General features: G+C 52.7%; 3 protein-coding genes across 3 annotated transcripts; all 3 read left to right on the top strand.

Moving 5' to 3' along the window:
• Window positions 1–329: 329 nt before the first annotated feature.
• LOC142246389 (histone H1.3-like) lies at window positions 330–991 on the top strand. Its single transcript, XM_075319437.1, has one exon. The coding sequence runs from the start codon at window positions 356–358 to the stop codon at window positions 989–991; it is 636 nt and encodes a 211-aa protein (XP_075175552.1). The 5' UTR covers window positions 330–355.
• A 714-nt stretch (window positions 992–1,705) lies between these two features.
• LOC142246734 (histone H3) lies at window positions 1,706–2,116 on the top strand. The gene has a single exon (XM_075319785.1). The coding sequence runs from the start codon at window positions 1,706–1,708 to the stop codon at window positions 2,114–2,116; it is 411 nt and encodes a 136-aa protein (XP_075175900.1).
• Window positions 2,117–4,420: 2,304 nt separating this feature from the next.
• LOC142246388 (histone H4) lies at window positions 4,421–4,732 on the top strand. The gene has a single exon (XM_075319436.1). It carries the CDS (start codon window positions 4,421–4,423, stop codon window positions 4,730–4,732), a length of 312 nt encoding a protein of 103 aa, XP_075175551.1.
• Window positions 4,733–10,295: the final 5,563 nt, after the last annotated feature.

The raw sequence follows: 10,295 nt of genomic DNA, 5'->3' as shown, positions 1-10,295 counted from the left end.
CCGGGACCTTCTCTCCGCTGTTTCCCGGCTTCTCTGTTAGTGACGGCTACAAACGCTCAGTGGAGATGTTGGAGGATGGGAAGTGCTGGAGAAAGCGCGCTCACCCGTCCGGCTGTAGCCGATAAAGGGCTTTTATCCCGGGCAGGGAAGCACAAGGGGAGAGCGGAGCTTCACCCTGGTACGGTCGGGAGAAGGCGGGGCCTGTGCTCAATGTCAGCCAATAGAAGGTCAGGACGGTGCAGCTCAGCAGCCAATCAGTGCGCAGTAAGACTGTATATAGAACAGACGCCTCCAGCTCCGGCCTCAGTGGTTTCCTCACAGGAGATTTTTTTGTGTTTTATTTCCGCATCACACGATGGCAGAGACCGCACCAGCCGCCGCTCCTCCTGCCGCCGAACCGGCCGCCAAATCTAAGAAGCAGCCGAAGAAATCCGGGGCCGCCAAGAAAAGCAAGAAATCCTCCGGTCCCAGCGTCTCCGAGCTGATTGTCAATGCCGTGTCCGCCTCTAAGGAGCGCAGTGGGGTCTCTCTGGCCGCCGTGAAGAAGGTCCTGACTGCCCGAGGCTACGATGTAGAGAAGAACAACAGCCGGGTGAAGCTGGGCGTCAAGAGTCTGGTCACCAAAGGCGTCCTGCTCCAGGTGAAGGGCAGCGGCGCCTCCGGATCCTTCAAGCTGAACAAGAAGCAGGAGACCAAGGACAAGGTGGCCAAGAAGAAGCCAGCAGCTGCGGCCAAGAAACCCGCTGCAGCCAAGAAAGCGGCCAAATCTCCTAAGAAGCCCAAGAAGGCCCCGACCGCGGCCAAGAAGAGCCCGAAAAAGGCCAAGAAGCCCGCAGCTGCCAAGAAGGCGGCAAAGAGCTCCAAGAAGAAGGCCGCTCCGAAGCCCAAGAAGGTGACAAAGAGCCCGGCTAAGAAGGCGGCAAAACCCAAAGCTGCCAAGAGTCCGGCTAAGAAAGCGGCGAAAGCCAAGAAGCCCGCGGCTAAGAAATAAGCTGCAGCCGCCCTGATACTTCCTCACAAAGGCTCTTTTCAGAGCCAACACCTTGTCCCGGCAGAGCTGTGATCAGGAGCGGACATTGTATTTTCATTCTTCCGCACAGTGTCGCCATCTACAGGATCCCGCACACTGGTGTCACTATAATGAGGGTTATTTCCCCGGCTCTGGCGCTGTATTCCCGCCATATCACGTGTGCAGCTGATCACACCCCGGCCGCGTCCTGCAGGTCACAGCAGCGGGAGTGATGCGCGTGTAATGAGCTCTTCTGTCGCTGCTCCCTTGTGAGCGCAGATTAATGCCTACAAGTCACATGTACCCGCATCACTATCATCAGATTTTGGAGCCGGGAACATAGAAACCCGCGTTAGGATGAGGAGGGGGAGCGGCGCTGTACAGCTCTGCGGGAATATACAAATATAGGCACATCGTCGGCTCCTGTAACACCCGCTGCTCTGATACAGACACTACCCACAAGGGGGAGCTGCGGAGACCCCACCCGCATCTGTAGGGCGGGATTACTGGCCCTCAGGCTCCGCCTCCTGTGAGCAATGATTGGTCGCGGACATCACACCCTATTGGCAGCTCGTGATATTTTATAAAATATCCAATGGGGGTGCTCTGCATGAAGCGGGAAAACGAGCAGCAGAGTATAAATCTCCTGCTCTCTGCGCTGCTCCTCATCACATCTGTTCTCCTCTATACTGAGCTATGGCCAGAACTAAGCAGACCGCCCGTAAATCCACCGGAGGGAAAGCTCCCCGCAAGCAGCTGGCCACTAAGGCCGCCAGGAAGAGCGCTCCGGCCACCGGCGGAGTGAAGAAGCCTCACCGCTACCGGCCAGGCACAGTCGCTCTCCGTGAGATCCGCCGGTACCAGAAGTCCACGGAGCTGCTGATCCGTAAGCTTCCCTTCCAGCGCCTGGTAAGAGAAATCGCCCAGGACTTCAAGACCGATCTCCGCTTCCAGAGCTCGGCCGTCATGGCCCTGCAGGAGGCCAGCGAGGCTTATCTGGTGGGGCTGTTTGAGGACACAAATCTGTGCGCCATCCACGCTAAGAGGGTCACCATCATGCCCAAAGACATCCAGCTGGCCCGCCGCATCCGTGGGGAGAGGGCTTAGATCTGTCCTGCACCCCGAGTACAACACAAAGGCTCTTCTCAGAGCCACCACATCCTCCTCATCAGAGCTGGTGCCGCTTATATCCGCCATTATGTTCCGTACTAGTGTCTGCACCAGACGGTTTATATGGCAATGTCGGTATCTACATCCATCCTCCATTACTGCGATTACTGCGGAGCTGGAAGTCAATGCGGGAAATAATCGGATTGATCTTAGTCCATATCCCTGGGATCAGACACGTGCGGGCAGTGAGTGATACAATCTTACATTAATGGGTGAAATTTACTGTAAGTGACCGCCCGTGTGCGCAGGTACATAGCGGACTACAGCTTGGATCTGTCCTGATCACCTCAATATCAGTCTTATCACCACAAAGTTCACTTTGAAGAGCTGATCCTTCACATCTGCCTGTTATTTTCCTCTTAGTCCTTTTGTTCTACAAAGTGTCATAACAATTGTAGTCACACAACCATAAAGTCATTCCATGCAACAATAAACATTGTTATATTATGTACTACAATGCAGGAGGATTTTTTTTTTTGCAAAAAAAACGGATTACATACCTAACCATAATAGTTTAAATCAATGCAGGGATAAAGTGCCAGCAGTGCAAGGTTTTGGATCTAGCAACAAAACTGCCACACACCTGCTTAATTGCATGAATGGTATATAGGTAAGTACTACCCTTCAAAAAAAAAAGTCATAATTGCAGTCCCAAACGTGCAGCCATTTCATCAAATACTAAGTATTGATTGACATATTGAGTGCAGCAAAGCAGGAGGAATATTATTGCAAAAAAACAGGGATTAAATACCTAAACATGATAGGTTGAATAGAATAGACTCCCCTCATTTCTGGTCTGATGAAGCCTGCTCTGTGACACGCAAACTGCTGTTACCTCTCCTGAGGGGACTCCACACTCTTGCACTTTATCCCTGCATTGATTTACATTCTATTCTGTTTTGGTATGTAATCCCTGTTTTTTTGGGTTTTTTTTTGTTTCTTTTTTAAAAATCTTCCAGCATTGCAGCACCTGTCAGTACTTAATATTTGATGAAATGACTGTATGTTTGTGAGTACATTTTTTTTTCTTTAAGGAGGGCAGTACTAATTGTTTAAGTTTGTAGGGGTTTTGTTAATATCCAGACCCTTGCACTTTATCCCTGCATTGATTTAAACTCTTGTTTTTTGGTATGTAATCCCTAGGGGTTTTTTTTTCATTTTTTTTTTATTCCTCCTACATAGTATAATTTTATATATAAATAATAATTATTTAATGGAATGACTACATGGTTGTGACTACAATTGTTATGACTTTGGCAGCAGGGTGGTACTTACCCATATGTAATTACACAGGTCTGTAGTGTTTTTTTTTCCTGCCAGAAGTCTATTGCATCTGTCATCTTTTCCTCTTTATTATATTCAATATTTGTATCTGATATGGTTTTTGTACCCAAATCAATGTCATAGTTTTGCAGGATACCCCACTTGTTTCTCCGGTTTTTCTTTTCATTTTTTTATTAGTGGTTTTGCAATCACCCCATGGGTAACCAAACAGGTCTCCCTGAGGTCTCTCTATTTACTCGATCTTTTTACTAGTATTTACTTGGATAATATCTGAAGGATTTAGTTTTTTCTAAGCTTCTATTGCTATGGACCTCTCACGCTCCGGTCAGGAAGAGCCTCCGCCAGTCGGAGCATTATGTGCGATCCCCGCCCCAGTTATACGGCCGTGTGACTGCTGCCTAACTACTGCTCCCATCATCCAGTGCCTGCTCTGCACTACTACTCAGCAATCTTCATACTCTGGCTGGTGATAGATGAAGCCGTTTATATCTCTCCACACACCGGACATTGGCGCCTGAGTGTGAGGCCGCTTCTCTGGGAAAATATAAGATCATGTTATAGCACGGACCTCCTGCTTGTAGCTGTGGAACTGATCTGTACATAGACTGCAGGAATAAGCGACTGGGGAGATAATGACGGAGATCTGGAAAGCTGCTTACATAACACATTAGTGTTCGGTGGATTTTATCTATGGACTGTATTTGGGATAATTCTCATGGGGAAGAAGTTATATTAGAGTCAAAAGAACTGCAGAAGAAGCAGAAAGGGCGGTAAATTCAAACTCCCTAACAGTTCCGTATTCAGCTAATCAGCAGAGGAAAGGGCGGAGTTCTCAGTCTATAAAACACGCCCAGGACACGCGTCATCTCCTCAGTTCTCCTTCTGGTCCGACCATCCTCTACATAAAGGAGGAGTCGGCGGCCGTTCATCACTTGTTCTGTTCTCACTTCTCTGAAAATGTCTGGTCGTGGTAAAGGAGGAAAAGGTCTCGGGAAAGGAGGGGCCAAGCGGCACAGGAAGGTGCTCCGTGATAACATCCAGGGCATCACCAAGCCCGCCATCCGCCGTCTCGCCCGCAGAGGAGGCGTCAAGCGCATCTCCGGCCTCATCTACGAAGAGACTCGCGGAGTCCTGAAAGTTTTTCTGGAGAATGTGATCCGTGACGCCGTCACCTACACCGAGCACGCCAAGAGGAAGACCGTCACCGCCATGGACGTGGTGTACGCGCTGAAGCGCCAGGGCCGCACTCTCTACGGCTTCGGAGGTTAATTCTGCTCTATTCTGTTCTCACAACACAAAGGCTCTTTTCAGAGCCACCCACATCTACCTGAAAGGCTACAATGTCCTGCTGCTGTGGGGTGAGCGGAGGGCGGATCTCCTGTGCCCTGGTGAATGCTGTTCGCTCTCACTGATCTATCATGTGGCTGATCATATAACACCGGGGTACATGATGGGGGTGGTATAGCCGAACATGGCGATATCTGAGCACAGTCCATATCCTGCTGTGCTGCGGTCACTACAGAGTAAGAAGCTAAGTTCTGCTGTGAGATGAATGTGTTAATGCCGCTTAATGATATTTTTAGGATCAGACCCGTGTGGGTGATCGGGTGCAGCGAATATTCACCGGAAATAACGCTGTATGAGGCAGCTGGATAGATGGACGAACTGTACCGGGTTTATAGACTCCGTGTAATCACCGCGTCTTGGGCACTTTAATCTCGGATCGATGGCGTCCACCGAAGATTAATGATAACCCTTCAGAATAATAATGGCGGCTTATCCTCCATCCAGCGCGATCACCGTGTGCGGGGGCAGCAGGTCTGGAGGACAGGACTGCGCTGTATCCGGAGTATTGTAGAGCTGCCCCAGACCTGAACCCTCACAATATAATCTCCCCTATATGCAGAGGCGCAGGCTATAATCAGATGGACGGAGAGCAGCGATTGGGGGGATGTTCACAATAACGGCAGGAGGGTCACAGCAGCGGAGACTGAAAAGTAACTGTAAACGAAGATGAATACGGTCACGGTGACACCAAAGGGTTAACACACGGATGAGCGCTCTTAATGACATGACGTGTATATAGGCGGAGCTACAACGAATTTGAAATTCCCGCTCAGTGGTGATGGTTTCTTCTGTCCCTTTTCTGTGACACGTGCTCCTGCCTTCTTTACAGTTTGTCCTGCTGCTGTGGGGTGAGCGGACTGCCGATCTCCGGGGAATGCTGTAACTGTCACTGATCTGTCATGTGTCTGATAATACAGATAAGTCCGGGGTGTATAGTCCAGTACAAGTGTCTCCTTCCCGTATTTAACTCATTACTGGCCAAGTATCGGCCGATCCCGCTCTACAATAGTACCCGTTGCCCTGACATATGGCGACTGAGGAGAACGGGTATTATTGTACCCCCCAAACCCCTGCAGCGCCCACATCCTGCTAGAACCATACGAGGTGATCGGGCAGATCTACCTGTATCCATAGTTCCGGCTGCGCATGACTGTGACCCTATTTAGCGGGGAAGTTTGTGACTTCTGTAAGATTGCTTCTAGGTAGCCGCACTAAGTTATATGAAAACCCGGCGTCTCCACTTCACGGCAAAGACAATACATTTCTGTCCTCAGCACAAGACCCTCCCTCCCCTGTATATACTGAGCGCTGCTGTATACACTATAGAATTGTGCCAACTGAAAAGCAACCGCTGCTCCATCGCCACATGTCAGCTCTGGAGCAGATCAGCCCATTCATTTCACGCCCTGAATATCTGCTCTGTAGGAAACGCAGCACAGGAGTGCGGGAAGTACATATATCTATACACCGCCTGGTGCTCCTGTTCTATCAGACAATCCGATAAGTTCAGACATCGGCTGATATCAGCGGCACCAGCTCTGATGAGGAGGATGTGGTGGCTCTTAGAAGAGCCTTTGTGTTGTGGATGATGCGGATCAGCGGCGTCACTTTCCCTTCTTGCCGCTCTCGGTCTTCTTGGGCAGCAGCACGGCCTGGATGTTGGGCAGGACGCCTCCCTGGGCAATGGTCACCCCACCCAGCAGCCTGTTCAGCTCCTCGTCATTGCGCACGGCCAGCTGCAGGTGCCGGGGGATGATGCGGGTCTTCTTGTTGTCCCGGGCAGCATTGCCGGCCAATTCCAGGATCTCAGCGGTCAGATACTCGAGCACAGCGGCCAGGTAGACCGGAGCGCCGGCGCCCACTCTCTCGGCGTAATTGCCCTTGCGGAGAAGCCTGTGCACACGACCGACCGGGAACTGCAGTCCTGCCCGGGATGAGCGGGTCTTGGCCTTAGCGCGGGCCTTCCCTCCTTGTTTGCCGCGTCCAGACATCGCTGCGGTTTCAAAGATCAGCAGATAAAGAACTGTAATGTGACGCGTGTGCGGCTCCGGAGTGTTTTATAAGCGGCTGCTCCGCCCTCCTCTCCTGTCATTGACTGAATCTGAAGTCAGCCATGGAAATGAGACTTGTGGATCCTCCAATGAGCTGCAGGGGCGTTGATCATGATGTTTCCACAAGTCACATGCCTTTTTCCCCCAATGGAACAGCGATGTGGATCAGTGCTCATTTGCATGGCCGGTCTATAAATACGGCCGCTCTGGGAGGAGCAGGATCATTATTCTCTTCTCTTGTGACAAGTTCTGTCTGTGCTCATCATGCCTGATCCCGCCAAGTCCGCCCCAGCCGCCAAGAAGGGCTCCAAGAAAGCCGTGACCAAGACTCAGAAGAAGGACGGCAAGAAGCGGAGGAAGAGCCGGAAGGAGAGCTATGCCATCTACGTGTACAAGGTGCTGAAGCAGGTGCACCCCGACACCGGCATCTCCTCCAAGGCCATGGGCATCATGAACTGCTTCGTGGGTGACATCTTCGAGCGCATCTCAGGGGAAGCCTCCCGCCTGGCTCATTACAACAAGCGCCACACCATCACCTCCCGGGAGATCCAGACCGCCGTGCGCCTGCTGCTGCCGGGAGAGCTGGCCAAGCACGCCGTGTCCGAGGGCACCAAGGCCGTCACCAAGTACACCAGCGCCAAGTGATCACCACCGCTGCTCCCATCCTCCACACCACAAAGGCTCTTCTAAGAGCCACCACATTGTCTACAGCAGAGCCTGATACTGGAGAGACTGGGTATATACAGCACAATGACGCGGTATATAGTGTTATATAGTTGGAATGTCAGTATACACAACCATTTTGAGATTTAGGAGGGTATGGAGAGAACAGTACTATATGGGGGTACTAGAAAACTGGGAACATCGCGGGCAGTAACAGGTTAACACAGCGTTTATGGGCGGAGCCAGAGCCTTACTGACTGCTGATTGGCTGAGCGTTAAATTTGAAATTCCCGCTTTATGGCTGAGAGTTTCCGTTCTTTGTTCTCGGTACACGCGGTGATTCGTTTTATTTCATCTTCTCGAATAAGGAATAACATTTGGAACACCATTCTAAGTCTGAACTGGGTGCAAGAACCTAAAAAAAATCACTAAATTCATGTCAGTATTCACACAGCAGTTTCTGCTATTACATGTACATACCTCCCAACTTTTAAAGAAGGAAAAGAGGGACAAAGTTTGCGGCGCGCGTAGCGCGCCGCGGCAAATTTTTAAGCCACGCCCCCTAACCACACCCATTTCACAGTCACGCCCATATCCACTCCCCATCCACACCCATTCAGCACAAACACGCAGGCAGCCGGCGGGCCTCCAGCACGGACACGCAGGCAGCCGGCGGGCCTCCAGCACGGACACGCAGGCAGCCGGCGGGCCTCCAGCACGGACACGCAGGCAGCCGGCGGGCCTCCAGCACGGACACGCAGGCAGCCGGCGGGCCTCCAGCACGGACACGCAGGCAGCCGGCGGGCCTCCAGCACGGACACGCAGGCAGCCGGCGGGCCTCCAGCACGGACACGCAGGCAGCCGGCGGGCCTCCAGCACGGACACGCAGGCAGCCACAGTGAGGCGGCCGGTCGCCTTCACAGACAGGCGGCCGGCCGCCTTCACAGACAGGCGGCGGGCCGCCCGCACAGAGAGGCGGCCAGCCGCCCGCAGAGAGAGGCGGCCGGCCGCCCGCACAATGAGGCGGCGGGCCGCCCGCACAGACAGGCGGCGGGGGGCGCCCGCACAGACAGGCGGCAGGGGGGCGCCCGCACAGACAGGCGGCAGGGGGGCGCCCGCACAGACAGGCGGCAGGGGGGCGCCCGCACAGACAGGCGGCAGGGGGGCGCCCGCACAGACAGGCGGCAGGGGGGCGCCCGCACAGACAGGCGGCAGGGGGCGCCCGCACAGGCGGGGGGCGCCCGCACAGACAGGTGGCGGGCCGACCGCACAGACAGGCGGCCGGCCGACCGCACAGACAGGCTCCGGCCGGGGGTGAGGGGGGAGGGAGGGAAATCAGCGCTGGGGAGATTAGTTTACTGTACCAGCAGCAGCACAGGCAGCGCTCCTCTCTATGCCACGTCTACTAGGATGGTAGGAGGGAAAAGCAGGGAGGCGGAGAGAGAGTGGGTGGGCGGAGCCCGGGAGCCGGCCGTCCCGCCCGTGGCAACGGGACAAACAACGTAAAGCGTGAAAGTCCCGCTGTATCCGGGACGGTTGGGAGGTATGCAGCATGTTAGAATGTGTACATAAGATCCCGCTGGTGGTGGCCGCAGCTTATAGGCCCCAAATCTGGTGACAGGTTCCCTTTAAAGTGAACCTGTCAGGTGCAATATGCACTCAGAGCCAGGAGCAGTTCTGGGTGTATATTGCTAATCCCTGCCTAACCGTCCCTGTATACACTAGCATAGATAAAGAGATCAAGAACAAATATTTTTAAAGATCTTATATCTTATGCTAATGAGCGCGGGGACTAGTCACAAGGGCGTTACTTCACTTGGCTAGTCGGCTCGCATAGCATGTTAGCATGTTATTACGCCCCTGTGTGAGTACTAACACGCTATATGAGCCGACTAGCCAAGTGAAGTAACGCCCTTGGGACTAGTCCCCGCGCTAATTAGCATAAGATATAAGCTCTTTAAAAATACTTTTTCTATAGATGCCTTTATCTATGCTAGTGTATACAGGGACGGTTAGGCAGGGATTAGCAATATACACCCAGAACTGCTCCTGGCTCTGAGTGCAGATTGCACCTGATAGGTTCCCTTTAAAGGGAAACTGTCACCAGAAATTTAGCAAAAAAAATAAAAGATTCCCCTCTGCAGCTCCTGGGATGAATTCTGGAAAGGTTCCTGTTGCTATTGTGCCCCCTTTGAGACCTAAAATAATACTTTATGAAGTCTTACCTTTTTGTATGCAAATCTGTTTTTATGGTCACGGGGGCGGGCTGCCTGGCGTCCGTTATTCCCCCTCCTGCCGTTGTACGCCGTCCCCCATTGCTCATTTCCATACATGAGGACGCCTTCCTCATGTAACTGTCCTCCTGAAGTTTTGTGCATGCCCAGTGCCACTCTCGCGGGAGTGAGCACTGTGCAAAGTGTGAACGCTTTTGAGGTGATTGCGCAGGCGCGAGATTATGGGCGGCGCTGTGATTGTCATCAGCAGCGTCATCCAAGTACCCGCCCATAATCTCGTGCCCGCGCTTCTCACTCTGCCTCCACCGTTATGCGCAAGCACTGGCCATATGAACCACGTTACCTATTACCATGGGCGCGAGATTATGGGCGGCGCTGTGATTGTCATCAGCAAAGTCATCCAAGTACCCGCCCATAATCTCGTGCAAGCAGTAATAGGTAACATGGTTCATATGGCCAGCACTTGCGCATAACGGTGGAGTCAGAGGGAAAAGTGCGGGCACGAGATTATGGGCGGGTACTTGGTTAACGCTGCTG

This window comes from Anomaloglossus baeobatrachus, chromosome 7 (genome assembly GCF_048569485.1).
Source record: "Anomaloglossus baeobatrachus isolate aAnoBae1 chromosome 7, aAnoBae1.hap1, whole genome shotgun sequence".
NCBI classification, from domain to species: Eukaryota; Metazoa; Chordata; class Amphibia; order Anura; family Aromobatidae; genus Anomaloglossus; species Anomaloglossus baeobatrachus.
The sequence above is the reverse complement of the archived record's forward strand: the minus strand, read 5'-3'. Positions and strand labels throughout refer to the sequence as shown.

Bases quoted from the DNA above. Each gene is read 5' to 3' on its own strand.
- LOC142246389 (XM_075319437.1), top strand. From the start codon at position 356: ATGGCAGAGACCGCACCAGCCGCCGCTCCTCCTGCCGCCGAACCGGCC.
- LOC142246734 (XM_075319785.1), top strand. From the start codon at position 1,706: ATGGCCAGAACTAAGCAGACCGCCCGTAAATCCACCGGAGGGAAAGCT.
- LOC142246388 (XM_075319436.1), top strand. From the start codon at position 4,421: ATGTCTGGTCGTGGTAAAGGAGGAAAAGGTCTCGGGAAAGGAGGGGCC.